At 66.6% G+C, this 27,861-nt stretch overlaps 3 protein-coding genes across 10 annotated transcripts; 2 read left to right on the plus strand and 1 right to left on the minus strand.

Annotated features, from left to right (window-relative positions):
* The first annotated feature begins 1,097 nt into the window (after nucleotides 1-1,097).
* On the plus strand, nucleotides 1,098-7,153 carry TMEM198 (transmembrane protein 198). 4 transcript variants are annotated; one of them, XM_032985017.2, is made up of 5 exons: nucleotides 1,098-1,116; nucleotides 3,899-4,149; nucleotides 4,267-4,842; nucleotides 5,077-5,285; nucleotides 5,723-7,153. In XM_032985017.2, the coding sequence occupies exons 1-5, from the start codon at nucleotides 1,100-1,102 to the stop codon at nucleotides 5,867-5,869; spliced, it is 1,200 nt and encodes a 399-aa protein (XP_032840908.1). In that variant the 5' UTR covers nucleotides 1,098-1,099; the 3' UTR covers nucleotides 5,870-7,153. The 4 variants fall into 4 exon arrangements, with proteins under 4 accessions (XP_032840908.1, XP_032840918.1, XP_042640123.1 ...); XM_032985027.2 differs by having other exon boundaries at nucleotides 1,099-1,116; nucleotides 5,077-5,267; XM_042784189.1 differs by lacking the exon at nucleotides 1,098-1,116 and adding an exon at nucleotides 2,000-2,039.
* On the minus strand, nucleotides 6,829-25,359 carry OBSL1 (obscurin like cytoskeletal adaptor 1). 5 transcript variants are annotated; one of them, XM_042784184.1, is made up of 26 exons: nucleotides 25,318-25,359; nucleotides 21,637-22,737; nucleotides 20,608-20,877; nucleotides 20,136-20,396; nucleotides 19,513-19,818; nucleotides 19,109-19,390; nucleotides 18,736-19,011; nucleotides 18,330-18,599; nucleotides 15,614-15,883; nucleotides 14,950-15,225; nucleotides 14,600-14,869; nucleotides 13,982-14,260; nucleotides 13,493-13,768; nucleotides 13,128-13,403; nucleotides 12,589-12,870; nucleotides 11,506-11,781; nucleotides 11,091-11,366; nucleotides 10,735-11,001; nucleotides 10,305-10,574; nucleotides 9,955-10,221; nucleotides 9,431-9,697; nucleotides 8,938-9,050; nucleotides 8,611-8,764; nucleotides 8,330-8,491; nucleotides 8,072-8,176; nucleotides 6,829-7,936 (listed from the first exon to the last, which is right to left on the minus strand). In XM_042784184.1, exons 2-26 carry the CDS (start codon nucleotides 22,676-22,678, stop codon nucleotides 7,278-7,280), a joined length of 7,452 nt encoding a protein of 2,483 aa, XP_042640118.1. In that variant the 5' UTR covers nucleotides 22,679-22,737; nucleotides 25,318-25,359; the 3' UTR covers nucleotides 6,829-7,277. The 5 variants fall into 5 exon arrangements, with proteins under 5 accessions (XP_042640118.1, XP_042640117.1, XP_042640119.1 ...); XM_042784183.1 differs by lacking the exon at nucleotides 25,318-25,359 and adding an exon at nucleotides 23,946-24,321; XM_042784187.1 differs by lacking the exon at nucleotides 25,318-25,359 and having other exon boundaries at nucleotides 7,278-7,433; nucleotides 7,670-7,936; nucleotides 21,637-23,458.
* On the plus strand, nucleotides 25,343-27,787 carry INHA (inhibin subunit alpha). Its single transcript, XM_042784190.1, has 2 exons — nucleotides 25,343-25,790; nucleotides 26,486-27,787. Exons 1-2 carry the CDS (start codon nucleotides 25,424-25,426, stop codon nucleotides 27,217-27,219), a joined length of 1,101 nt encoding a protein of 366 aa, XP_042640124.1. The 5' UTR covers nucleotides 25,343-25,423; the 3' UTR covers nucleotides 27,220-27,787.
* Nucleotides 27,788-27,861: the final 74 nt, after the last annotated feature.

Consider the following 27,861-nt stretch of genomic DNA (forward strand, 5'->3'; position numbering starts at 1 on the left):
TCGAAGCGCCATGTTCCCTTTCTCAAATCACTGCCGGGGGGGGTCTGGCAGAAAGCGTGGGCAGCTGCGCTGGGTGTCCCCGGGAGGTGACCGGCGGCCGTGAGTGGGTGGGGTGGATGGGTCCGAGGCCAGGAGCTGCAAAGCCCGGGTGGGTGGGAAGCAGGCGTGCAGGGGGCCAGTGGTGTCTGGAAGAAATTTGGACGCAGCGGCAAACTGTCCCCGGGCAGGAGGAGGGTGGGCAGAGCCATGGGAGATTCCGGTGGCAGGGACCCTTATCCTGCGAGTCAGAATGGAACCAAAGAGCTGGGGTCCTTCAGCCGGGGCCTGGTCACTGTCCGGAGAGAGCCCAGGGGCAGAGGGAGCTGTAGGAACCAGCTCAGGGCAGAGTTTGCTGCGCACAGGGATCCTCCGGCACAGGAATGATCCAACCCAGAAGCTGCCAAGCCAGCAGCCCGGCGTGGCTGCTCAGTGCTGGGCATTGCTGAATACGGACAAGGAGGGCGACCCAGCTTTTCTGCCCATTCTCAGGCCCTGTTTCCAGCAGCCTCCCAGCCCTCGGGGCTTGCAAGTGCCTCTGGATTTATTCTGGACGGTGGGGAGCCCACCCCACCCTCCCCGTGAAACGCGGGGCCGCCTGCCCTGGAGAGCACAGAGGGCAGGCGGGAGCCTGCTCGGCTCCAGCGTCCCTTTCATTTTCTGGAACAAAGCAGCCTGTTTTCATCAGGAAGTGGTTGGCAGCATCCCACCCCCCAGAGATACGGGACCATCATCCAAGCTTGGCTCGTTTTCATAGGCCTTTTTCTCCTGAATAGGCCAAGACAAGCAATAGGCAAAGGCTGTCACGTGGACGGCAGTTTAATGGAGAACATATAAAAACTGGAAACAGAGGGAACGTGATGGGACCAAGAGATGCCAGAAGGGAAAAGATGCAGAAGGAATGAGCAGAGATTTTCCATGGACAAAGGCCAAAAAGCAAGCGTGATCGTAAACAACCAAAGCTGCCCGTTTTCTCTACACTGAGAAACATGTTAAAAAGGGATGTATTTGATTTCCTTTACAGGTTGGAGTATTTAATATCGGTCACCTTATGCGAATCCAGATGATTTTACGTGAGTGGTAAGAGAGGTTTCATTCCGAAATGACCCTGTCGATCTGAGCTTGTATTCCATAGAGGTGCAGACAGGACAAAGTACTGGAGCTTTCAGCAGTAAGACTGAGCTCATTAAAACCGTGCGGAGACAGAGCTGGGGGCAGAGCAAACCCCTCCGCGGGGCCGTGGCTGAGCCCAGGCCCCTGCCCGGCCCCAGGGCGGGGAAGGAGCCGGCGGGCGGCCGCGCTGCTCCTCCGGCAGCCCCTCTGCAGCCCCCCGCCAGCTGCAGCTCCCGCCTTTGTCTCCCCGGCCTTGGCGCGGGGCTGGGACGGGGCTGCCAGGGGAACGGCCGCTGCTGCCAACGGCCTTCTCCCTGCCAGCATTTCCCGGGGGGCTCCGGGCGCTGCAGCCGGGAGGTGCCGGCTCCAGGCAGCTCTGCCGCCGCAGCGCTCCGCGTCCTCCCGCTGCGCCCACGCCTCCCGCCCCGCTCGCAAGGGCACGGGTGGGCACCCCCCTGCGCGGGTGTCGGCACCCCCCTGCGCGGGTGTTTGCCCCCACAGCCACCGCAGGTGCGGTGGCGCCCCCGGGGCCCTCGCAAACCTCACGCCACGCTGCGCCCGCAGCCGCGTTCCGACTCCCCGGTGCGCGGCCCGGTGCGCGCACTGGCGCGCAAACCAGTGCACGTGCCGGCGCGCACCCCGAAGCCCGCCCGGGGGCCCGCTCCGCCCCCGCCAGAGGCCCCGCCCCCTCCCGGAGAGGCCCCGCCCTCCCCATCCGGCCACGCCCACCCACCCCCCTCCCGGGCCGGCGCGGTGACGCAAGCGGTGACGTCAGGCGGAGCTGTCCGCTCAGCACCGCGCGGCGGGCCGCGCCGCCGGCATGCGCGGGGGCCGGGGCCGGGAGCGCCGGGCGCCGCGGGGCCGCCGCCGCTGCCGGGCCGGGAGCGCAGGTGGGAGCGGGCGGGGCTGCGGGGAGGGGGGGGCGGCAGGCGGCGGGGAGCGGCCGGGTCCCTCGGGGGGAAGGAGGGGGGGGGGGGGTGGTCGAGGCACCGGAATCCCGGGTCCCCCGTCCCGGGGGAGCGGAGCGCAGTGCCCGGGATGGGCGTGCGGGGCCCGGCGGAGCGCCCCCGGGACACCCCCCCCCCCCCCCTCCCCGAACAAAGAGAGGGGCGGAGCGGCCCCGCGCCCCGGCGGCCTTTGCGGCCGTCGCTTAGCAACGCCGCGCCCGCCCCGCCGGCCCCGGGGCCCGGCAGCGCGGCGGGGGCGGGGGGGGGGGGGGTAGCGCGGCGGCGGGAGCGTGCCCCGAGCGCTGCGCTCCCCGCCCCGGGGCGGGGGGGCCCGGGGCTGCGGGGAGGGCGGCAGCAGGTGGGGTAGTCCCGGCGCCAATGAGCAGGCGCTGGGCTCCCCTAGCAACAGTGCCCGCGCCAATGGGCGCCGGGAGCTGCCTGCGGCGCTGCCCGCATCCCCGCCGGAGACGGGCCTTGCCAGGCGACCCTTCCCCGCTGCCCCGGCCCCGGGCCTGGCACCCCGCTGCCCTCCCAGCCCTGCCGGGCCCTGCCCCCAGCCCCGGCCAGAGCCCGGCTTTTCCCCCAGCCGGGTTAAAGTCCAATCCTGCTTAGCATCCCCCCCGCCCCGGGGCGCTGGGGCAGGGGGCCGGAGCTTGGCTGCCGGCTCCCTGCCCGCCTGCTTCCCCGGGATTAGGCACCGCGCTCGGCTTCTCCCGAAGGGGATTTGCCCTGCTTCGTGTTTCCTTCCCCCCGGACGGAGGGACGGAGGAGGCTGGTGGGGGCCGGCCCGGGCAGCAGCGAGGGGCTCGGCGATACGGGGCCGTGGCTGCAGCCTCTGCCCTCTTCCCTGCCCCGGTTTTGTGAGCCGGCTGCTTTAACGTGGCGCTTGGAAAAGGACTGGTGCTGGCCCAGGGGCAACTGGTGGCGATAAACCCACCCTAAAGCACCCGAGCCCGGAAAGGAGCCAGGGGAGCAAAGGGATGCTGGAACTGGCTCCAGGTGGGAGCAGGCAGACGGCTGCTGTAATTAGGTTTAAGCTGAAGCTGGATCAGTCTTTGCGGGGGATTATGACCCCTCCGTCTGCAGAGGCGCTGTGAGGGGCCCGGCAACTGCCTGCTCAGCATCCCGGCACGGCCACGGCGTTGCAAGTGGGCCCTCGGGTAAGGGGCAGCACCAGCCATGGCCAGTCCCCCTCTACCCCCGTGGGTGGGCGTGGGAGAGCTGGATCCAGTGTGGGGGCCTGCTTTGTTTTTACAAGGACACTAGGAGCTGGAGCAAGGATGAAAAATAGCCAGAAATATGATTAGAGGATTGGAGAAAATGCCTTGGAGTACAAGCTTTAAGAGCTCAATCTGTTTAGCCTATAAAAATAGAAGTCTGAGGAGTGACTTAATTACTGAGCACAATTACTTCACAGGCAGAAAATACCAGGTAGTGGAAGTCTCCCTTTAACTGAGCAGGGAAAGGGTGCTGGAGAGCCAGGGGCAGGAAATTAGAGCTGCAGACAAATTATAAAGCACTGTGTCCCGGCAGCAAAGCTCCCTGGGGGTGCAGGCGGGCACCCTGGGGATGGTGCATCCCTGAAGCCACCCGTTGGGTGACAGTCTGCGCCCCTGCAGCCCCTGTGGATGAGGCTGTTCCCCCCCATTCCCTTCCTTCCCCCCCCCCCCCCCCCCTCCCCAGGCAGCAAGGGGCCGGAGCAGGTTTTCTGGTAGCTGGGTGCCAAGTGGTGGGCACTGCCTTCAGGTACGAGCCGGCGGTCCCTCCATCCCCCTTCTCTCTCTCTCTCTCTCTCTCACCAGCTGGGGCGGGTGCCGGGGTGCAGTTTTGCCAGCGAGCCATGGGGCAGGAGCGAAGATTTTGATGCCTCTCCCGGGAGTCCCCAGAGCCATGACTGCAACTGTGCAGACGCTGCGGTTCAAGCTGCTGCCGCACGAGCCGGGCCAGGAGTGGGGGCACAGCTGCCAGCAGGAAATCGAGCGTCGCTACCAAGTGGTGCCCTCAGTGGTGTGCGCCATGTGCTGCCTCTTCGGAATCATCTACTGCTTCTTCGGTGAGCCAGGCCAGCCCGGTGGCTGGCAGGGCAACTGGGGACTGGGGAGAAAGGCAGGGGGGGAGCCGAGGGGGTGCTGGCCGTCCACCCCCTGACTGCTGTGGTCTCTCTCCACAGGCTACCGCTGCTTCAAGGCCGTCATGTTTCTGACGGGGCTGATGTTCGGCTCCATCATCATCTTCATGCTGTGCTACAAGGAGCGGGTGCTGGACACACAGCTGAGCGTGGAGGCCTCGGTGGGCATCGGGCTGGGCATCGGGGTCCTGTGCGGGCTGGTCACCATGCTGGTGCGTAGCGTCGGCCTCTTCATGGTGGGGCTGCTCCTGGGGCTGCTGCTGGCAGTGGCCACGCTGGTGGTGATGGAGCAGTTCTACCACCCGCCGACGGTGTGGATCCCCATCGCGCTGCTCCTCGGTGTGGGGATGCTCTTCGCCGTCCTCACCCTGCAGTGGCAACGCTTCTTCACCACCCTCTCCACCGCCGTCTTCGGCAGCGCCATCATGACCGTCACTGTCGATTACTTCATCGAGCTCTTCCTCCTGGTGCAGTACATCTATGAGCGCATCAAGGTGGCCCCGGCTCGCCCCGTGTGCTGGTACAGCTGGGTCATCCTGGGCATCTGGCCGCTCCTCACCACGCTGGGCGTCCTGGTCCAGTGGAAGGTCACGGCCGAGGGCTACTCCCACACAGAAGGTGTGTGGGGCTGGGGGAGATGGACTTGGCACGGGGTGGGTGCAGGACCTGGGGATCCTGGGGAGCAGAGCGGAGGTTCTCAGCAGCTGGTTTGTGTGCATGAGTAAGGGGTTCGTGACTCTACAGGGGCACAGCACTCAAGGGCAGGCCTGGGTGCGCAAAGCTGGGGCTGGTTTGGGTGCGGGGCTGGTTTGGGTGCGCTCCCCAGCGCTCACAGGCCCCTCTTCCTCGCAGTGATCATCAGCCGGCAGCAACGCCGCGTGCAGCTGATGCGCATCAAGCAGCGGGAGGACCGAAAGGAGAAGAAGAAGAAGCGGAGACCCCACCACCCACCGCCCCACCAGCACAAAGCCCACCCACCCGAGCCTGCCTACCGCCGCAAACCCAACCCCGTGCGCCGCTTCGATGGGGACGTGCTCTCCCCCGTGAGTCCCGCACCCAGGGTAGAGATCTCCCCCAGCCTCCGCGGCCCTTCCTTCTCCATGCGGGTGGGCTGGGGCACAAAGAGGGGAGAGGGGCTTGGGTGCCAGCCAGCATCTGAGCTCCTTGAGGGATGAGGCCAGGGCATCCTGGGGACTGGGCAGCTCAGGAAGGGCTGAGCCGAGACGTGCCCAACACGGAGCACTTCAGCCTTGGGAAGCAAATGTAAACTGGTGGCCAAAAGCACTGCGGTCGCAGCAGAAACAGGCGGTGGGCAAGGAGCGAAGCGTGCGCCCAGGGAAGGGATGGGGTTGTGCGCCCTGCTGCGGCCAGCCCGCGGAGGGCCCGGCTACTGGGGTGGGTGGGATTGCGCAGAGCTGGTTCTGGGGAGCTGCTGCAGAGGTTAGGGTGGGCCAGGAGCAGAGCCCCCCTCACTTTCTGTCCCGCCTCTCTCAAACAGAGCTACATCCAGAGTTTCCGAGAGCGGCAGACGGGGCCGACCCTGAACAGCCTCATCACCAGCTCCCATGCTGTGGTGGACCTGGACTATGACTGCAGCTCCACCGTGCCCCTCACCACGGGCTCCGGCCCTGCCGTGAGGGTATAAGCCAACCCAGTGACCTCAAGCAACACCAGCACCCCAGCCTGCTCCGACAGACCCTCTGGAACAGGCGGGGCTGTGCCCTTGACCCTGGACGACCACGTGCAGCTTGGGGCTGTGGATGGAGACCCTTTCTGGGGACACATTGGACTTGTCTGGGCAAGCCCGAGCTGCCTGCGGGGCCCGGGGGTGCAGGGGGAGCCCTCCTGCAAGGACTCAGTCCAAGAACTGGGAACACCAGCACCCATGGACATGTGGTGTGAGCGGCTCTGCTGGGGCAGAGGCTCCCTGAGCCCCCGCTGCTGCGTGTTTCCTCACAGCCCGGGCATGCTCATCCTGCATCCCAACACTGCCCAGCTCCCTCTATTCGAGCCCCTCTTCCCCAAGAGCAGCTCCCTGCGCCTGCCCCCCACCCCATTGCAGCCCCCAGCAACTCCCCAAGTGCCTGTGCCCCATGTCCCTTCCTCAAAGAGCAGGTCCCACAGCCCTTGCCCCGCAAGGGACTCGCCCGAGCATGTGCGTCCTGTCCCACCTTGGCCCCGAGAGCAGCTCCCAGGCAATGCTTCCCAAAACCTGCCTCTTCAGAAGGTCCTCCCACCCTTGCCACCCTCCTTGCCCTCCAGAGCAGCTCGCCGCCCCCCCCCCCCCCCCCCCCCTTTTCCTGAGCTGGACTGGGGTGGTACTGGGGCAGAGGCTGCCAGGGCCAGGTGGTTCCCGGGGTGATGCTGGCAAGTAGCGCCTGTCCAGCGGGAGCTGCGCTGGGGGGGGTGCACCGCGTGCATCCCCCCCCCCGACTATTTTGATGGGAGATAGGACACTGGATCCAGCCTTTGGGCAGAGGCTGGGCTGCCTCAGGGACGTGGGGACCCCTGCAGCGTCAGAGGCCGTCGCTGTTTTGCTGGCGACTGGATTTTATAGTGGCCAAGGGGGGCCCTGAGGTTGGTCCGAGCCTCCGGCTGGGGCAGGGCAGGAGCCCCTCTGCTGTGGGCAGAGGCTCCCGCCTTGTATATATTTCTCTTGCTGTGATTTGTATTAATTTATTATGGAGTGAGCCAGGACTTCCCCACGGCCAGGCAGGCAGGATGGGGGCGAGACTGGACCGGGGTGCCCCCCTGCTTTGGGACCCCCTCCCCAGCCCAGCCCGGCTGGCCCTGCTGCCCCGGGAACTGCATGTTTCTGCCAGGCGCCCCTGTCCCCACAGCGCCGCGCCGCCGTCCCCCTTTTCAGTCTCTTTTGTAAATGTGCCAAACGCTGCTGAGGCCACAGCCACACAGTAAAGAGCCTTTCGGAGCCCGGTGTGCGGGGGTGAGGGGGGGCCTGAGGGCTGGGCTCCCTGGGGGTGCGGGGTGGGATGCAGAGCAGTGCCACCACCCCTTCTCCTAACCCCTGGCTTGTTGGGGTGGAAGACGCCATGTCAGAGAAAAAAAAAAAAAAAGCTCTTTAATGCAGGGCCCTGAGGCTGAAGCAGGCTGGGGATGGTGTCTGTGTGTCCATACATCCCAGGGGAGGCATGACCCCATCTCACAGTACCGACATCCATCTGTTTGTCTGCATCCTGGCTCCTAGCTCCCTGCAGGGACAATGGGTGATCAGGGAGAGCTGCAGCATCCCCAGAGCTGGTGGGACACCCAAAAAGGGGTGTGCGAGACATGGAGGGCACAGACCTCTGGTCCCATGTCCAGCCTGCTCCCCTCACCCCAGACCTTTGCAAGCCGTGGGGCGTGGGAACAGGGCCCCGTGGTGTCCTGCTGCAAGGCATGGCGGCACCACCAGCCCCCAGTGGTGCCCCCCCGGGCGCCCCCTCACCCTCCACGAGGAGCCGGGCGGTGGAGCGGTCATCGAAGGCGTCGCAGGTGTACGAGTCCTCGTCCTCGGGACCCACGCGGTGGATGATGAGCGTGCGGTAGCAGTCCAGATTGCAGATCTCGTACTTGTCGCCGGCAAAGATTTCGGTGTCCCCGCGGAGCCAGCGCACCCGGCCCCGGGCGTGGGACACCGTGCACTCCAGCGTCGCTTTGTGCCGCGCCAGCACCGTCTTATCCCGTAGCGGCTTCACGATCCGGATGGGCAGCGCTGGCAGGTGGGGTGGGGGGGAGCCGTCGGCATCGTGGGGTGAGCAGGTCCCCGTGGGGACCCCACAGGCTGACCGTGGTGCACCCCCAGCCCTGGTGCTGGAGCCCGGGAAGCCCTTGCACCCCACGCCAGTACCTTCCACCCGCAGGCTGGCCTCTGAGGCGGCTGTCCCCGCTGTGAAGCGGATGAGTCCCGCGTCCTCGGGGCGCACGGCGCAGAGCAGCAGGAAATGCCGGGTCCCTGGGGAGGGAGAGGCTGGCTCCAGGGGATGGTGATGGGCACCCATGGCAGGTGGGGGACAGAGACACCCCCCTTCTGTCTACCCAAACTCCCCTTGCAGGAATTCGCCCCCTCCCAGCCCCAAACCAGCTGTGAGGCTGCCTGCACCCCAACCTTCTTGCCGTATCTTCACCGTGCCGGAGACCTTGATTTTCTCCCTGTCCCGGAACCACTCGCCCCTCACGTCCCCGTGTGACGCCTCGCAGGTGAAGACGGCGTTGTCACCCTCCCGCACCTGGGCATCCTGCAGGTCCTGCACGATGCGGACCTGGCGCTCTGCGGGTGAGGGGCAGGGTGCCAGGGCAGCCAAGAGGGGGGGGGGGGGGGGCGGGGAGCAGGCAGCGCAGGGTTTGGGGGTGCAGGGTTTGGGGAGTGCACATGCTGGGTGGCTGTACCCTGGACGTGCAGCATGGCGGAGGCCCGGCAGTCGCCCGCGTCGCAGGTGTAGGTGCCAGCATCGGCCATCCCACAGCGGTTCAGCTGCAGGACGCGGCGCCGACCCGCTGAGTAGATGCGGCAGTTGGGTCCCGGCCGCAGCTCCTGCCCGTCCTGCCCGGGGAGAGCATGCTCAGGAGTGCAAGCAGGCAGCACCCCGCTGCTTTGCCCCCCCGCCCCCCTCCTCCCCTGCCCCCAGCCCTGGCAGGGAGGGCAGCAGCTGGAGGGTGAAGCAGGGAGAAGGACACGGCGGGGCGCTGCTGGAGGGGGTTGGGGTGTACCCTCACCTTGAACCACTTCACCTCCGCGCTGGGGCGAGATAGCTCGCACTCAAAGCTGGCGACGCCCGTCTCTGGGACCCCCAGATCCCGTGGGACCCTCACCATGGTCACTGGAGGCTCTGAGGGGGAGGACACAGGGCAGGAAGGTTTGGTGGGGGAAAGACACGGGCTTGGGACCGTGCGGATGGAGAGCTGTGCCTGGGGCATCTCAGCATGGGGTGAGGGTGGCATTTCCCAGGGCACCACCACGGGCAAGCACTCATCACTGGTGTCCCAGCTGGCTCTGCACCCAGACCCTGGTCAGGGGGTCCCCACTGCTCGGCTCACATCTCCTCCCTGGGAACAGGGAGGACCCCTGCCACCATGTGCCCGGAGTGGCCCAGCTCAGCCATGGCACCTGCCCTGGGACCGAACGGCTGCAGGACAGGCAGTACCGGTGCCACGCACCCCCCCACACACACACACACCATTCCCCCCAAGCCTGCCCCAGTGACCGTACCCCGCACAAGCAGGCGGGCACTGCAGCGCAGGGTGTCAGCAGTGAAGGTGACGGTGCCTGAGTCCTCCAGCGCCAGCCCCTGCAGCGTCAGGCTGTGCCCGCAGCCCGTGGCGCTGATCCGGCACGTGCTGCTGGGCTTCACCCGGATGCCGTCCCGTGTCCAGACCCCGGGCACACCGGGGTGAGACAGCTCCAGGTGGAAGGTGGCCGTCTCCTTCTCAAAGGTCTCCACGTCTGCCAGCGGCGTCTGGATCGACACCTTCCGGGCTGCAAGGGACCCACGTCCACAAGTGGGGGCCTGCTCCACCTCAGAGCCCCCGGCTCCCCAGTCTGTGCCTGCTGGAGCCGTCCCCTAAATCCAACCCTTTTTAACAGGTGCGCATCCTTGCCCACCCCTGACCCCCACGCTCTCCTCTCTGCTTGACCACCCCTTCCAGCCAAGCACCAGCTCTTGCCCACAGCCCCTCCTCCAGCCAGCAGCAGCAGGCGGGTGCCCTCATCCCCGTCCCCAGCACGGCACTCACGCTCCACGCAGAGCTTGGCCTGCGTGCGGTCGTGCAGGCTCTCGCAGCGGTAGGTGCCGCGGTCGGCGGGGCTGAGGCAGCGGATGGTGAGGGTGCGCCGGCACCCCGACTCCTGCAGCTGGTACTTGCCGCCCGGTTGGAGGAGGACGCCTTGCTTCAGCCACTGCACCTCGGCGGCCTCGTGGCTCACCTCCACCTCCAGGCACGCGTCCCCCTGCTCCTCCGCCACCACGTCCCGCAGCTTCCGCACGAACAGCACCTGCGCCTCTGCACGGCCCGGGCGCTGGGTCAGCGGCCGGCCCCGGGGCTGTGCCCTGCGCTGGACCCCAGCCGGCTCCCTCCCCCCTCACCTTGCACGCTCAGCCGGGCTGCGCTCACCAGCCCCTCGGCGTTGACCGTCACGGTGCCCGCGTCGCCCGGCTGGCACTGCCGCAGGGTGAGGCTGTGGCACAGCCCACTCCTCGTCACCAGCAGCCGCTCGCCTGGCACCACGGGCTGGCCATTCAGCTGCCAGGTCACGGCCACGTCCTCGGGGGACACCAGGCACTTGAAGGTGGCGTCCTCCCCCTCCAGCACAGTCAGGCTCTGCAGCTCCGTGATGATCTCCACCACCCTAGGGACTACAGCCGGGACGTCAGGGCACAACACTGGGGACCCCCCTGTCCTGCGGAGCCACTGAGCATCCCCACATCCCCCTGCCACCGCCATGCTCAGCTTCCCCACTACCCCCCATAGCACAGGGGTCCCCGGGGTGGTGGCCAAGCCTCAGGCACAGCTCACCTTGCACCGTCAGCGTCGCCAGCGTCTGGTCGTCGTTGGACTCGCAGCAGTACTCACCGGCGTCCTCGGGCTCTACGCGGCTCAGCACCAGCGAGCGCTCTCGCCCCTCTGCCATCATCTGCCGGCGGGGGCCGGGTGCCAGCGCCCGCCCGTCCTTCCGCCACACCACATCGCCCCGCGCCTTGCAGAGCTCGCACCACAGCACCGCCCGCTCGCCCTGCCGCGCACGCACGTCCGACAGCCCACGCAGGAACTTCACCTGCAGCTCTGCATGGCCAAACCCCGCCGCGTCAGCACTCGCCACAGGGCTGGGGGTCCCCGGGCACCCCCGCTTCCCTCCCTGCCCACCCACCCACCTCGGACGCTCACGTCGAACCGCATCTGATCATGGGGGGAGAGGCAGGTGTAGGTGCCGGCGTCCTCCTTGGCCACGTTGAGGAGGACGAGGCTGTGGACGCGGCCGTCCTGGCGCAGCTCGCAGCGCTCGCCGGACACCACCTCCTGCCGCGGGCCCAGCCAGGTGACATCGGCTCGCTCCGTGGAGGTGACAGCGGACAGCACGGCGCTGCCACCCTCCAGTACCAGCAGCTTTTCCTGCTCCTCCCGTTTGTTTACAAACAGCACGGGCGCCTCTGCTCCAGGGGAGCAGGGGGCTCAGCCGTGCTGCCGCTGGCAGCACCGGCGTGGGATGGGGGGGCACCAAGCATCCCAGCACAGGGCAGAGGACCTCTCCTGCCCACCAGCATGGGTGAGGGACGCTTCCAGGCTCACCTTTCACACGCAGCATGAAATGCACCTCGTCGTCACCAGCATCGCAGAGGAAGGTGCCACCATCGCCCAGCTCTGCTTGCTTGATGGTGAGGCTGCGCGTGGGGCCCTCGCTGCACACCAGCAGCCGCCCACCCGAGTGCAGTGTCCGTCCGTCCTTCTGCCAGTGCACTGTTGCTGTTTCCGGGGACAGCCGGGCCACCAGCGTCACACTGTCCCCCTCCAGCACCTCCAGCGGACTCTGTGCCTCCTCTTTGTTGACAATGCGCACGGGTCGGGCTGGGGGACACAGGGAACAAGGGGTGTCCCCCCAGAGTGAGGTAGTGCAGGGACGGGACCGCTGCAAGCGGAGAGGCAGCGATGCCCATGGTGAGTCACTGTGGGGCAGGAGGGCTGTAGGGCCGATGGGGATCGTGGTGCATCTGGCTGCAGGATGCTGTGAGTGGCTGGGGGTTGCTGTGGGGCTGGCTGGGGGTCGCTGTGGGGCTGGCTGGGGGTCACACTGGGACCAGATGGGGGTCCTGGTGGGGCAGGCGTGCAGGCTGTCGGGGTCTGGCAGCTCAGGGTCCCCTCAGGGAAGGGGCTTCAGGCGTGGATGGTGGCGGAGCCCACCACTCCTGTATCCCTCCATGCACAGACAGCTCAGCTGCTGGGCTGGGGCCATTAATTTCAGTGTGTCCCCCATCCCAAGTGCCTGGCTGGGGAGCTGGGACACCTGCCCCTGTTCCAGGCCCTCTCCCACCCTGCCGAGCCCTCCATCTCCAGCCGATAAGGGTCTGGACTGAGCTCAGCCCTTGGCAGCCAAAGCAGGAGGAGCGGCGCCTGGGAGCCAGCCAAGGTTAAATTTAACCAGCCCCTGGCTGGGGGAGGTGGGAGGGACATGCCTCGCCATGACCCTGACATGTCCCTTTCCAACCAACGGCTCCTGCGGGGCTGGGGACAGGGCTCCTGTCCTTCCCTGCCACGCTGCTGCCCTGGCCTCTGCTATCGGCGGGGTCACAGAGGCGTCCCCTCCCCTCGCCCAGGGCTCTGGCACGATCCCGCCATGCCGGGGGTCCCCAAGGCGCTGAATTCCTGCCAGCTCACCTGACACCTCCACACTCATCACCATGCGGTCACTGGCGGCGTCGCAGACGTAGCACCCCGAGTCGCTGGGCTGCGCCCCGCAGATGGTGAGCTGCCTCAGCACCCCGCGGGCCTCGACCCGCACCCGCTCACCCGGCTGCACCTCCTGGCCATCCCGGAGCCAGCGCACGGTGGCATCGGGCTGGGAGAGCTCACAAGCCAGCACCAGGTCCTCCCCAGCCACCAAGCAGTGATGCTCCGTGGCACCCGTGTTGCCCACGATGGTCACCGGTGGCTCTGGGACTGGAGAGATGGGCTGTCACCACGGGAGCAGCAACCTGTGCCAGGTGCTGCAGTGGCTGCATCCTGTCCAGACCTCCTCTGGCTGCTGCTGCGCAGCGCAGGGGTTTCCACAGAGCCCCTGCGCGAGTGCACCCCACTCCCCGTGTCCTCCCCATGCTCACTGCCACCCAGCCCAGCCCCACAGCAGCCTGGCAGCAGCCAGGGACCCCCCTCAGCCCTCACCCCTCTGGCCGGCCGTCCCAGAACCTCCCTCTCACCTTCCACAGTGACGAAGAAGACGACGCTGTCATCGCCGGTGTCACACAGATACTCCCCTGCATCCCTGCCTGTGGCACCCAGGACAACGAGGGAGCGGCGCGCCCCGTCCTCCTCCAGCCGCACGCGCCCCGTGTCCTGCAACTTCTCCCCATCCTTGTACCACTTCACCTCCCTGTGGGCGTGCGAGAGGTGCACCTCCAGCACCAGGTCCTCCATGGCCCGGCAATGCCGGCGGGTCGGCAGGACGTCCCTCTCCAGGATCCTGACCAGCGGGTCTGTAGCACCCAACACCAACAGAGCTGGGGTCTCCGGGGTCTGTGCATCCAGCACCCCATGCAGGCTCTTCCCCCAGCCTCTTGCTCACCCGACACTTGCACAGTGAAGGTCACTGTGTCATCAGCAGCAGCACAGATGTATTTTCCGGAGTGCTCAGCTCGGGCTGCAGGGATGACCAGGCGACGGTGGGCACCCTCCTCCTCCAGGACCAGGCTGCCTCCAGCCTCCAGCCTGACACCCTCTTTGGACCAGTGCACGGGTGCATCCGCACGGGACAGCTCACAGTCCAGCATCACCGTCTCCCCCGGGGACACCGTGATGACAGGGAGAGGTCTGCGGGGCTGCAGGATCCTCACTGGCGGCTCTGCAAGGACAGCGGGGCTGCTATGCAAAGCAGCACAGGGACAACGTGGCCCTGGGGATGCCTCTGCTGCCAGCCCCATGCAAGCAAAGGCCCAGGGGGTGGGCACCCACTGGCTTCGTCATCGTGGAGGAGCCAGTCCCCTTCACCCAGGCTGGGAAATACCTGGCGGCCAGAGCCTCATCAGCACCTCCCTGCTCCCGGGTCCCCACTGACCTGACACCTTGATGTCGAAGGAGACGGCCTCATCCTTGGTCTCACAGATGTACTCTCCCGCATCCTCCGCGCTGCTCCTGGGGATGAGGAGGCAGCGCCAGGCCCCCTCTGCCAGCAGCAGCAGGTTGTCGGACTCGTCCACCTCCAGTCCATCCTTGAACCAGCGCACGGGAGCATCCAGCACGGAGAGCTCGCACCGCAGCTCCACGCGCCCCGGCACCTGCACTGGCAGCTCCAGCGAGCGCTGCGGAGGGTGCAGGATCCTCACCGGCGGCTCTGCTGGGGATGTGGAGGAAGGGTGTGAGACCTGCTCCCTGTACTACTCCTGCCTCTGCTGTCCCTACTTATTTACCTGCGTCCCTGTCCCCGTGGGGCTGCACAGATGCTACAGACAGCCTCTTACCCCCGTGCAAAGGGGCAGGAGCTGCTCGAGGGCAGTGGTGGTGGGCCCACAGTGCTAGCCCAGCCTGGCACAGAGGGGGCACCCGCCAGCCCCTGGGTGATGCAGCCGCACCCCTTCCTCCACCATGCTGAGGGCAGGGAGCAGAGCTGGCGACCCCACGGCACAGAGCCGGGGCAGCACTTCCCTCCCCAGGACATCCCTGCCATGCCACCAACCTGCTACCGAGACGTGGTAGGAGACAGATGCATCCCCAGCATCGCAGACGAACTCCCCCACGTCCTGCGGCCGGACGCAGGGCAGCACCAGCCGGTGCCGCAGCCCCTCCTGCTCCAGCACCAGGCTCTCGCCCACCTCCACCTCCTCCCCGTCCTTGTACCAGCGCACCGGGGCCGGGCGGGACAGCTGGCACCACAGCTCCACGCGCTGCCCGGCCACGTAGGCGTGGGGGGCCTCCTCGTTGGAGCTGACGATCCTCACCGGCGCCTCTGCCAGGGGAACATGATGGGACTCAGCCTCGGTGCCGGGTGAGCCCCACATGAGGACGGACACCGCGCGGGCAGCTTACCGGTCACGGTCACCCTGAAGCTGGTGGCATCGTCCCCAGCATCACAGGTGTATATCCCCGAGTGGGACGGTGAGGCTGCAAGGATGTGCAGCCTCTGCAAGGATCCCTCTGAGCAGATGGCCAGGACCTCAGTTGGGACCACGGCCTCGCCATCCTTCAGCCAGCGGACAGGGGCACCCGGGGGGGACACCTGGCACTCCAGCAGCACGGGCAGCCCTGCCAGCACCTCCTGGAGCTGCTGTGCCTCGGGAACTGGGGTAATGTGGACCTGCAGGCCTGAGAGGATCAAGACCCTTTGCCACTCGGCCTCCATCCTACCTGCCCTGGGGCCAGTGGCCAGGGTCATCCCAGACCTGCGGTGCTGGTAGCTGAAAGGTGAGGGAAGACCAGGGCTGGGGAGTGAGGTGGCATAACCCCTGGGCAGGCAGCATGGCTGTGCCCTGGGTTGCAGAGGGGCAGCGTGGCACAGGGCGCTGGGAGGAGGCAGAGCAGCTCGCCTGCCTCTGCCCGCATCCCCCTCCAGCCCAAGGCAATGGCAAGGAGCTGCTCACGAGGCGGCGAGGGGCAGCCGAGATGCTGCAGCCACCAGTGGGACGGCAGCACAAGCAGGGAGTGAGGGCAGAGGGAGAAGGGTCAGAGGGCCACAGCCGTGTGTCACACCCACCTGCCACGGTGATGGTGTAGAACACAGAGTCTCCGCCGGCGTCGCAGACGAACTCCCCCGTGTCCTGCGGCCGGGCGCAGGGCAGCACCAGCTGGTGCCGCGGCCCCTCCTGCTCCAGCACCAGGCTCTCGCCCACCTCCACCTCCTCCCCGTCCTTGTACCAGCGCACCGGGGCCGGGCGGGACAGCTGGCACCACAGCTCCACGCGCTGCCCGGCCACGTAGGCGTGGGGGGCCTCCTCGTTGGAGCTGACGATCCTCACCGGCGCCTCTGCCAGGGGAGAGATGCGGGGCTCAGCTGGGATGTAAAGACCAGAGTGGGTGATGGTGGCAGTCACAGCCCTGCATGGAGCAATGGCTTCACTGGCTCACCAGCTTTAAGGCTGGAAGGCACTGCTTCATCCACAGCCCACATAGCACAAGTGGCTGGGCTGCCCTGCCCGGGGGTCCCTCTTCTCACCCACTGCACCCCGGAGGAGCACCCATCTTCCAGCTGGGTGTAAATCCCTGCCGTGCCCTTGCTCCTGAGGTACCTGCTCTGCTCTGCCCCGGGACGAGGCTGATGGATGTGGAGGAGGGATGCAGGTAGGCGAGTGCCTCGTTAGCGAGCCCCAGCATTGCTAATTGCCATCTGTGGTGCCAGCACCAGCCCCTGTGGCTGCCCTACCAGGGGGTGCCCACCTCTCTGCCTGTCTCCCCGTTTTGGAGGCCGCTGAGTTTTTTTATCAGCCTGGCATTTGCTGACATTGCAGCGCAGGCGTGTGGCTCACTTGCGGCCAGTGGCCCCATCCCTCCAGCTCAGCAGGACCCAGGACCCCATGCCAAATCACAGCGCTCACTAAACACCACCGTTAACGGGTTACACACAAAATGTGTGCTGCTGCTCACATCTCCCCGCTGACTTGAGACGGATCTCTAAAGGCAGAGGGGCTCCCAGGACAAGCTTTAGGTGACCAGCCCTCCTCTCTCCCGGCAGAAGGTCAGGATGTGGCCCCTGCTTGCAGCAGCCAAGGCTGTCTGCCTGGCCACGCACGTTGCAGTGGGCCATAGCTGGCCTGGACCCTGCTGCGGGTGGCTCAGGGCAGGCACGGGGCACAACCAGCAGCAGAGCACGCTGGTGGCCGAGCAGTGACCTGCCCTTCTCACGGCCCGCAGCTGCCCCGTGCTGGGTGTCCGGGCTGCAAACTTCCCAAACAGTTTCCAGCCGCGATGCCCAGGCTCAGCAGCGCACCGCGGCACGGCGCCAGTTTGCGGCATTCAACCTGCACCACGCTGAGCCCGCGTCCGCTCGGCTCCCCGAAACAAACGCTCGGTGGCTGGCTGTCTCCCTGGGCCTGCTAAAAGCAATCACGTCGCTGAAGCGCAGCTGGAGATGTTGAACGGCACCGAGGCGAGGAGGGGGGAGATGTGCCAGCCCTCGGCGGGCAGCACCACTCCGGCCCCAGCCCCATCGCCGGCTCTGAGCGAGCTCCAGTGCTCGGCAGCTGCTGGAAAACCCAGACGGGTGCGGGGGTGGCCGGGCTCGAGGCCGGCGGGCTCCGTGCCGCAGCAGCCCATGGGGGATAGCTGGGATGCCTCGGGGAAACCCAAGCGTGCCACACTGACTGCAGCAGCCACTCGTGCCAGAGAGGTGCCGGCCTGAGCCTCCTGGCACCCACCCCCAGCCCTGCCAGTGACACCGATGGCCAAATCCTGACTGAACACTAGCCAACCTCTCTAAGACCCTTCTGCTGATGTGATGCAAAGCTGCTCCGCCGAAAGGCTGAGCTTCAGCAGATGGTGCTCCCTGCTCCCGCCCTCGGGAAGCCGAGCAATCTGTGCCCCACACCCTCGCGGGACAGACAATGCCTCCTGCCTCTGCCCAAAGCCCACGCTGTCTGTCCTTCCCACTGGTGATTTTGCCTTTATCACACAAAACCCCCCTCCCAGCAGTCACCACTTCACTAACTCTTCTAGCATTTATCACTCACTCCATCTTCACTCCTACGTCCTCTGCCATCCACTTTGGCCCTTTGCCACCTATTAACACTGTGGAGAGGCTTTATTGCTGCGGTCATGGAACCTTTTAACTGGGCTTTAGCTCTGCCCCCGGTCACCTTCCTGTGGTTGTGGAATTGTGGGTTTCGGGGCCAGCAACAGGAAGTCTTTCACTCACTTTCAGGTTTCATTACCCTCTGCCAGCCGGCGATGCCAGCAGCCGCCTCGCGGCCGGGGCAGCCGCTGCAGGACGCCTTCCCCCACTCGCACCCAGCAAATACCATCCAACCACCAGTATCCAGGCAACTGCTAATTTTCAGATCAGCAATTAACGCCGTCCATCAGAGCGATGTCCGACCACAAGTCACCCCATGCCAGGTGCTGGGCCCACTATTTTTAGGACAACGGAGGAGGGCTTGGTTACTGCCTGTGGCAGAGATCCGGCTAACACCCTGGTATGGAGGTGCTGGGTGCCCTGGGGTGCTCGAGCATTTCGTTCTGGCAGAGCAAGCTGTCCCCTTTGCCAGTCAGTCTGGGTGGTTTTACACACCAGAGCTGCTGCAAAGACCCCAACTAACTGACCGACCCGCTGGTGAGGACCCAGCAAGAGCGTCTGTGACAAGCATCCCCAGAGCAGCAAATGACAGCAACGCGGAGAGCGGCACATGCTGTGACACCCTGCACCACCAAAGGAAGCCCCCCGAGATGTGACCCTGCCAGCCCTCCTGCATCACACCCACCTGCCACGGTGATGGTGTAGAACACAGAGTCCCCGCCGGCGTCGCAGACGAACTCCCCCGTGTCCTGCGGCCGGGCGCAGGGCAGCACCAGCCGGTGCCGCGGCCCCTCCTGCTCCAGCACCAGGCTCTCGCCCACCTCCACCTCCTCCCCGTCCTTGTACCAGCGCACCGGGGCCGGGCGGGACAGCTGGCACCACAGCTCCACGCGCTGCCCAGCCACGTAGGCGTGGGGGGCCTCCTCGTTTGAGCTGACGATCCTCACCGGCGCCTCTGCCAGGGATAACGTGGGGCTCAGCGTGGGTACCCTCCTGACAGCAGCTTTCAGCCCCGTCGTGGGGGCAAGAAGAGGAGCGGGAGCACTGTCAGGAGGTGGGGTCCAGGCTCCCGCACGCGGTCCCCAGCTCACCAGTCACAGTCACCACAAAGCTCGTGGCATCATCCCCCGCATCACAGGTGTACACGCCGGTGTCCGGGGGACCCGCTGAGCGGAGGAGCAGCCTCCTCACACAGCCCTCTGCCTGCACGGCAATAACATCATCCAGAGGCACGGCCTCGCCATCCTTCAGCCAGCGGACAGGGGCACCCGGGGGGGACACCCGGCACTCCAGCAGCACGGGCAGCCCTGCCAGCACCTCCTGGAGCCGCTCGGCCTCCGGCACCGGGGTGATGTGGACCTGTGGGGCTGAGAGACATCGCGGAGGGGTGAGAAGCATCCTCCAGCGTGAGAGCCCCTGCCGCTTGTCTCCCGGCAGGACCTCAGGGAGATTGTCTCCACTCACCTTGCACGTGCAGCGTGGCCGAGTCCCGCACGTTGCCAGACATGAAGGTGACCCGGGCTCCGCTGTCGGCCAGCCGCGCTCCCCGGATCAGCAGCGAGTGCTCCATCCCATGGTGCCGCACACTGCACCGGCTGCCTGCCCCCTCCTCTTCATCAGCCAGCTGGGTACCATTGAGGAACCAGGTGCCGTGCACCACGGCCGACAGCTCCAGGGAGAACCGTGCATCCTCGCCGTCCCGCACCCGCGTGTCCTGCAGACCCCTCTCCAGGCGAGCTGCCGGGGCTGGAGCACAGCTGGACTCAGCCCCGGTGGCACCGGCCAGCAGCGTGCCGTGGCACAACCCCCTGGCTGGCCCCTGGGGAGAGCCGGCTCCCAGGTGGGGGTCCCCAGCTCAGCACCCTCACCGAGATGCACGGAGCCGGGGAACTCCACGGGGCTGCTCCTGCCGTGCTCGTTGGCGGCGCAGACGCGGAAGCAGTAGTCACCCTCGCGGGGCACGCTGTCGCCCAGCACCCGTACGCGGCCGGGCAGGTCGGTGGCGAGGCACTGCACCCACTCGCCCCCCGCCACCTCCCGCCGCTCCAGCAGGTAGCGGCCGGGGGGGCGGAGGTGGGCGTCGGGCGCGGGGCACCAGGTCAGCAGGGCCGCGTTGCTCTCCGCCACGCTCATCTCAGCTGCCACCGGCGCGCTCGGCGGGTCGCGCTTCACACCTGCAAGTCACAGCCCGTGTTGCCTGCTTGGGGATGGCACCGAGGCTCCCGGCGGGGTGGCAGAAGGGCTGAGTGGGGCTACACAGCCTGTTTCTCTGGGGATCCTTGCTCCCATGTGGCATGGTGCTGGTTACAGGGGTTTGTGAGTGCCAGCAAGGCTGGGGCCCTGGAGCCCTGCTAAGAGCCCACTTCCCCCAAAAGCCATCGCAGCAGCACATCCCCAGTGTAGTGGGCACCCATCCCATCTCCCCCGCCGTGTCACCCGCTGTGAATGGGCAGGACGGAGGACGCAGAGCCCCTCCGAGCCTGGGGCTTACACTTGACCCGGAGCTGGGAGGAGGTCTGTGACTCCCCGACAGCAAAGGAGATGATGCCCGCGTCCTGGCGAGTGACGTGCACCAGCACCAGGAGGTGCGTCCTGCCAAAGCTCTTCAGCACGGTGCGGGGTGACTCCCGCAGCTGCAGCCCGTCCCGGCTCCAGCAGGTCCCCTCCACCGCTTCCCGCGTCTCCACGCAGAAAACAGCATTCTCCCCCTCCATCACATCCAGCTTCCGCGGCAGCCGCTTCGCGATCACCCCTACGGGAAGAGATGCATGAAGGTCCGGGAGGGGTGCTGGGGAGCAGGATGTGCTCCCTGTGGTGGGAGAGAGGAGGGGTAAGAGGTCGACGAGGAGCAGCAGCAGGCACCACGGACAAACGGCGGGAAGGCAAATGCAAGGAGCACTGGGGAGCCTGGCAAGGAGGGGGATAGGAAGGCAAAGCCAGGCCACCAGAGACCTGTCCCCCACCTCGGACGGAGACCTCAGCGATGCTGCGCCCCTTGTCCTTCATCTGGCAGAGGTAGATGCCGTCGTCGTCGGTGCGGGCATCGCGGATGGTCAGGCGCCGCACCACACCTCGCTCCTCCATCACGTATTTGTGGCTGGGCTGCAGTTCCCTGTCCTCCAGGTACCAGGCGGTGGGGATGGTCTCCAGCGGCACCTGGCACTCCAGCACGGCGTCCTCCCGCTCCGCCACCTCCACGTCTGCCAGCTGCACCTGGAACCGCAGCCGGTGCTCTGCCGCGGGGAGAGACGGGTGCTGAGGGCGCACGGGGCAGGGCACCCACCAGCAGCCCTTCGCTCAGGGCATTCCCAGCTCACTAAGAGCGCCGAGCCCTTGGCCCTTCTCTGCCCTTTCCTCTTTGGCCTGTGTGGGATGAGCACTGGCCCGAGAAGGGCGTTCCTGAGAGCTGGGGGAACCAGGGCACAGGCTAGGGAGACCCAGAGATGCCCCCAGCATCTCAGCAGGGAGTTTTGGGGGACACAGGAGTGTGCACGCCAGCACGCACCTCAGCAGAGGGGAGCAGCAGGGTGCAGCGGGGGATGCACCAGCTGCCGGGTCACCCCAGCCGTGGGCTGTCCCCGGCTGGCAGGGTGGCTCCGGGGGACAGGGCTGCTCCCATCACAGACGCTTGGAGCCATGCCCTGCAGGGCTGCCTGCCAAAACCACTTGGCACTTCTCGGGGAATTTGTCACCAAGGCACTGTCACCCCTCCCCACTCAGGGCTGGACACCAGCAGCCCTCCAGAGATGCCACCTCTCTGTTTGAAAGGAGGGGCACAGAGGGAGGGGCCCAGCTCCCCGGGAGAGCCCAGCATCCCCTCCTTCCAGCCCGCAGCTCCGTCCAGAGGAGACTGGGGTGACCCCAGCTGCACAGGACAGGAGAGAGCCCAAGGGTGCTCACACACAGACACATCCCTGCCAGATGAAAAGCCCTGGACCCCCCCCCCCCCCCAGTGCCCAGCCACCCCCCACAGCGCCTGGGCACGGTCCTACCTTTCACCTGGAGCTGCACTGCACTGAGGGTCTGGCCGGCGGTGTTGGACGCGGTGCAGACGTACAGCCCCTGGTCCTGGGGTTTGCAGTACAGTACCTTGAGGATGAAGTAGCCCTCCCGGTCCTCATAGATGAGGTGCCTGCGGCCAGGGGCGAGGGGCTCACCGTCCTTCTGCCAGACAATCTCCGGCTTGGGCTTGCCAGTAACGTAGCAGCGAAACTTGGCGTGCTTCCCCACGCTCACGGTGAACGCCTTGGCCCCCGGCAGCCCGGTCGGCACCGTGCCGTTGGGCACCCAGGTCTCTGGCCCCGAGCGCCGTCCCGCTGCGTGCCGCCGGCGCCGCTGCTGCTGCTCCGCCAGCAGCTCGGGGCCATCAGCAGGAGAACAACTGGGGAGCCCGTCCAGCAGCGCCCGGGGTTCGACCAGGAGCATGGCAGCAGCCAGGGCCTCCCGGGAGCCGCTGCGTGCCCGGCACACGTACACCCCCCCGTCCGGGGGCCGGGCACCAAACAGCTTCAGGAAGTGCCAGTTCTCTGGCTCCTGTCCCACCGCAAAATGACTGCTCTCAAAGAGATCGGAGAGCTTGTGCCCGTCCTTCTCCCACTCCAGCACCGGGCAGGGGTGCCCAGACACCCTGCAGGCGAACATCACATCCTCCCCCCGGCACACCCGTGTGGATGAGGGGGCTACGAGGAAGGCAGGCATCCCACTGTCAGAGCATCCCTCCTCCTCTCGGGGCTCCCCCACCTCCACTTTGAGCGTGGCAGCAGCGTAGGTCTCGCCAACACTGTTCTTGGCCTTGCAGACGTAGAGCCCGCTGTCCTGGGGGGTGGCGCGGGACACCAGCAGGCTGTACAGGTCCCCCTTGGCCTCCATGTGGAAGCGGCCCGAGGGCTCGATTGGGGTCTTGTCCTTCTCCCAAAGGATGCTTGGCTGGGGGTCGCCCGTGATCTGGCAGCTCAGGATTGCGTCGGTGCCGCTTCGCACCGTGAAGGCACGTGGGTAGGCCAGGAAGCGGGGGGCTCCCCCGAACCCCTCCATCACCACCTCCCCGGGGTCACAGCAGGCGGCTGGCCAGAGCAGCAGTGGGGTTCATCAGCCTGGGGGATGCACAGACCGACCAGGGTGGGGGCTTAGGCTTCAGCGAAGGTCTCGGTGTGGAGCACCACCAGGAGGGACCCGTGCCCACAGCAAAGCCCCCAGCACAGACCCCATGCTGCAGGAGCAGCACCCTCACTCTGAGCACCCCAGCCCCACTGGATATGCTCCTGTCTCAGCCCAAATCACCCATTTCCCAGCCCATAGTCAATAGAAGAGGTGGAAAAAGGCGGCTCTTTGCACCCCGAGGGACACAGACTGCCCCCGGGGGACCCCAGATCTGGGGGGGACGACACACTCCTGTCTAGACAGGGAGCGCAGGCAGCTGCTTGCTGGGTGCTGGGGACGGCGGAGGCAGGACGGCCCCAGCCCACCCCTTCCCCACCCACGGGCATTCCTGCAGTATCGGGTGGTGGCAGAGCCGCATTCCCGCAGCATCTGGGCTGGCTCAGCGGGCAGGTGCTGATACGGGGCTGTCGCGGGCCAGAGGCACCCAGCCGGATCTGGGACCTTCCTCCTGGGCTCGGAGGGGCAGTGGAGACCCCCCAGTGTCTGACAGTCACTTTGCAGGGCTGTGCCCTGGGGCAAGGCGGGAGTGCCCCCAGTCCAGGAGCAGGCTTCCCCTTCCAGAATGTGGTCACACAGCAGGATCCAGCCCTTGGGGACTGGAAGCCATGGCTGGAAATTGTCAGCCCCGGGGGTGGGGCAGAGAGAAGGCTGGGGAAATGAGTCCTTTTGGAGGGCACTGCCTCCATCCCCAGTTCTGGGGGTAACTGTGCACACCGTCCTGGGCAGGAGCAGGACAGGGTGTTCAGTGCCTCCCCGGGGTGAGTGCACCCCAGCCTCTGCCCACACCACGGCTGGGGCTGGGGCAGTGGCATCTCTGACTCCCTCGGGTAGTGGGGAGAGAAACAAAAATACTCCCTGAATGAGCCAGAGGGGACAGTGGGAGAGGGCTGGTCCCCAAGAAGTGACAGGGACCAGGACCAACTTCTCCTTCCAGACCCCTGTCCCTGGGACGGTGCCTCCATCCAGAGCCACCTCCCCAGCCACACGCTCCCCTGACCCATGGGCCACCCCACGGCATCTCCTGCAGACACCCAGAGCCCTGATGGCTCAGCCGCCCCACTGACCCCCTTCAACCACCCCTTTCCCCGATTACCCTGCCCCACGCAGCCCCACAGCCCAGTCCCCTGCCCCACACACGCACCTCGCTCTGCCACCTCTCCCCTGCGTCTCCCAGTGCCGGCACCCAGATTCTGCTGCTTCCCTGAGCTCCGTTCCCGGGTGTCAGTGCTCCGGGACCAAACGTTACAAATGCCTGCAGCTGCTGTCCCCAAAAATACCCTCTGATGACATGCTGGGTTGATAAGACTGAGCCTGCTCCATTCAGCGCCTCGCCGGGGCAGGGCTGGCCTACCTATGTATAGCAGCCCGGCAGGAGCCACCCGGCCGGGGGCAAGCAGGCAGCGTTCCCCCTCGAGATTTGGGGTGTCCCAAACCCGGCTGTGCCTCGGCACTGGCTCAGCCAGCGGCAGGAGGCAACGTGCCATGCGGGGTGCACAGCATGGGCGCACGGTGTGGGGTGCACGGGTTGGCACGCAGGGCGCGGGGTGCTCGGCGTGGGGCAGCAGGCTGCAGCAAGACGGGGACATGCCACGCAGGACACGCTGCGTGGGGTGGGGTGTGCTGCACTGGATGCTGCACGAGCTGCCGGGCTGCAGGGGATGGGATGCGTCCCACGGGCCGTGCTGTGTGGGACACCGGGCTGCTGGGGGAGCGGAGGGGGTGTGGAGGCTGCCCCCACCGCCGCTGCTGGGGGGGGATGCCTGGCACCGTCCCCACAGGCAGCAGTGGGAGGAAGGACAGGACACGCTGCGTCCTCTTGCAGCCTGTGCCCCTCCTGCAGCTCCCTCCTACCCCAGGCGCCAGCCCACAGCCAGCCAGCCCGAACTGCACCCCTGGATCCATCTCCTGGCACCGCTGCGCGGTCTCCAGCTGGCCTGGCTCTGCCTCACCTCTTCTCCTCCTCCTCCTCCTCCTGAAGGTAGCCCAGCTTTCCCCAGCCTGAGGCAGCGCAGGGACATCTTGCCAGCCCTCTCGCCTCATGTCCCCAGGACCTCGCTAGCGTCCAGAGTGCCCTGAGGACGCCACAGCCCCCCCCCCCCCCAGCCTGCCCTCCCCCAATCCCGGCTGCCCTGTGACCCTGGGTTGTCACAGCCACCCCTGGCAGGAGGGTGCCCAGCCTGCCACCCCCAACATGCTCCTCCATGCCAGGGCCTCGCAGGGCTCCATACCCCACCAGACCCCTGTCCAGACGTCCCTGCTGTGCACAGCTACCGACACCTCCTACTGTCCCCCCAGAAGTCCCAAATCTGCAGCTCCTCCACCATGGAGGGCACCCAGCACTGGCAGCTGCAAAACTCATTCAGGGTGTCCCCTCTGTCCCCGACAGCCCAGGAAAACCTTCCTGGCAGCACCGCACCCACGGCCCAGCCTCCCCAGCCCCATCCACCCGCCACCCCCAGCAGCATCTCCCCCACACACCCCCTGCTTGGGCGCCAGCCCCCCCCTCCCCGTACCACACTGTCCTTGCAGTCCTTGCATTCCAGACGTCTCAGCGCTTTCGCTGCCCAGAGATAATATTCACGGCGAGCAGACGTTTGCGTCAGTGTCAGATAGGTCTCAATGCCACCCTGCCCCGGGGGGAGTGCAGCAGGCAGACGGGCTGGGCAGGCAGGCAAGAGCCCGTGGCAAAGCCCCCCAAGTCGCCGTCCCGCTGTGCACCCCACGGTCATGCTGCTCCTCCTGCACCTGCTCCCTGCCATGCTGCCCACCGCCGCCCTGGCCGGCTGCACCGGCGCTGGTGCTGACCGGCAGCTCGTCCTGGCCAAGGTGCGGGCTCGGGTGCTGGAGCATCTGAGCCCCCCGGTTCTCCAGGAGGAGCCCCAGAAGGAAGCAAGGAAGCTGCACCGGAGAGACGTCCCTGAAAGCACCGAAGTCGAGCCGGAGGAGCTGGAGGACACCTCCCAGGTGATTCTCTTCCCTTCCACAGGTGAGAACATCCTGGTGGGATGGAGAGGGCAGACAGGTGAAGCAGGGTGGGGGCTCAGGGCAACGCGGGTGCAGCAGGATGGAGGGACTGCTGTGGTGGTCTGTGGAAGAAGAGAAGGAGGGTAAACCAGACTGGGGCATGGGCACGGGTGAGGTTTAGTGGAGGAGATCTGGGAGTTGGAAAGGTATTTCGGGCAGGGACAGGCAGAGCAGCCCAGGACAGAGGCAAAGAGAGGGGCAGGTGGCACAAGAGGGTGCTGAGAGGCCAGGGAATGGCTGGACCAGGCAGGATGCAGAGAGATGGGGAAGGCTGAGGAGCAGGCAGGATGGGGGAGGGTGGGCTGTCAGGGAATGGGGCAGGATGCTGGGAAATGGGATATGATACTAAGGGATGGGGCAAGGTGCTGTGGGATGGGGCAGGATGCCCAGCTATGGGGAAGGACGCTGGGACAGGAGGCAGGATGCTGGGAGACGGGGGCAGCCTAGGGCACGGCAGAGCCCAGCTGCGGGGCGCAGTGCTGCTGCCTAGCACTAGATCTCAGCTCCCCCCACCCTCCCACGGCCCACGCCAGCAGCCGGCCGCCCTGCCAGCACCCCCAGGGACCCTCTGCAACATCCCACTTCCCTCCCAGCATTGGGGACCCTCCCCGGGTTTGGGTGCGCACCCCGAGCATCTCTCCCTGCCTCCCCCCGCAGATGTGCCCTGCGAGCCCACGCAGCCGGACAAGCTGCTGGAGGAAGAAGGGATTTTCACCTACCTCTTCCAGCCCTCGGCGCACACCCTGAGCCGCGTGGTGACCTCTGCCCAGCTTTGGTTTTACACTGGCCCCTCGGCCACCCCCAACCACTCGGCCCCCGACGTGCTGACCCTGTCGCCGCAGGGCCGTGTGCCGGTGACGGCCACGGCGGTGCGGACCCCTGAGCACTGGACAGTGTTTCACTTCTCCCCGGCGCTGCTGCCCCAGCTCTTGCAGCCGCTCTTCGTGCTCCTGGTGCGCTGCCCCGGCTGCCCCTGTCTGGCCGAGGAGGACAAGATGCCCTTCTTGGTGGCCACCACCCGGGCCAAGGGCAGCGAGAGGGCCCGGCGCTCTGCCGTGCCCTGGTCCCCAGCTGCCCTGAGCCTGCTGCAGCGCCCGTCCGAGGACCTGGCCGCCCACACCAACTGCCGCCGGGCTTCCCTTAACATCTCCTTCGAGGAGCTGGGCTGGGACAAGTGGATTGTGCATCCCAGCAGCTTTGTTTTCCAGTACTGCCACGGGAGCTGTGCCGAGGGCCACGGGCTGAGCCACCGCCTGGGCGTGCAGCTCTGCTGCGCCGCGCTGCCCGGCACCATGCGCTCCCTGCGCGTCCGCACCACCTCCGACGGCGGGTACTCCTTCAAGTACGAGACGGTGCCCAACATCCTGGCCCAGGACTGCACCTGCGTCTAGGGGCATCCCACAGCCAGGCCCTGGACCGTGATCCCACCCAGGAGGAGCTGCTCACCCAAGGGATCCCCAGCCCCGTGCTGCAGGGTCCAGAGGGACCTGGAGAGGGATGAGGTTGGGCTGTGCTGCCCTGCCCTGCACAAGCCAGAGTTTTGGGCTGCCCTGGGGCTGGTCATGCTGCCAGATCTGTCCTAGGTCTCAGCCTAGAGCAAGCCAGGGAATGGCAGGGTAGGGACAGGCACAGCCACCGGCAGAGGCACCGACCCCCCGACAAAGCCAGCCTCGTGTCTGCAACTAGCTCAGCCCCTATTTCTTCCCCCTTGCTCCCCTCCCCAAACTCCCCCCCCCCCCCCCCCCCAAAGAGTGGGATCCCACTTCTGCTGCAGAGCAAAACAGCCTCCCCGTGCTCCCAGGTGAGGATGGGGATGTGCCAGGGGAGCCGGTGCCCAGACCTCACACCGGTGGTGGGGCTGGTGGCACGGACGGTGCTGCAAGCGAGCCCTCTCTCGGCAGCACAGCCTGTCGGAAAGCTTCATGGGATGAGTGAAATAAACCTGTTCCCTTTACCAAACCACCCTGGAAATGCCAGTTTCCATCAGAGGCACCCACAGAGATCGCACACGGTTGTGCAGTGGGATGAGAGCT

Source organism: Tyto alba, unplaced genomic scaffold (assembly GCF_018691265.1).
Source record: "Tyto alba isolate M040663 unplaced genomic scaffold, T.alba_DEE_v4.0 Super-Scaffold_7, whole genome shotgun sequence".
Lineage (NCBI taxonomy): Eukaryota > Metazoa > Chordata > Aves > Strigiformes > Tytonidae > Tyto > Tyto alba.

Bases quoted from the DNA above. Each gene is read 5' to 3' on its own strand.
- INHA (XM_042784190.1), top strand. From the start codon at position 25,424: ATGCCACCCTGCCCCGGGGGGAGTGCAGCAGGCAGACGGGCTGGGCAG. The intron at 25,791-26,485 runs GTGAGAACATCC...CTCCCCCCGCAG, and splicing joins GATTCTCTTCCCTTCCACAG to ATGTGCCCTGCGAGCCCACG.
- TMEM198 (XM_032985017.2), top strand. The intron at 4,150-4,266 runs GTGAGCCAGGCC...CTCTCTCCACAG, and splicing joins AATCATCTACTGCTTCTTCG to GCTACCGCTGCTTCAAGGCC. The intron at 5,286-5,722 runs GTAGAGATCTCC...TCTCTCAAACAG, and splicing joins CCGTGAGTCCCGCACCCAGG to AGCTACATCCAGAGTTTCCG.
- OBSL1 (XM_042784184.1), bottom strand. From the start codon at position 22,678: ATGGAGGGGTTCGGGGGAGCCCCCCGCTTCCTGGCCTACCCACGTGCC. The intron at 20,878-21,636 runs GTAGGACCGTGC...TCCCCGCGGCAG, and splicing joins AGTGCAGCTCCAGGTGAAAG to AGCACCGGCTGCGGTTCCAG. The intron at 12,871-13,127 runs GTGAGAGGGAGG...CCATCTCTCCAG, and splicing joins CTTCTTCGTCACTGTGGAAG to TCCCAGAGCCACCGGTGACC.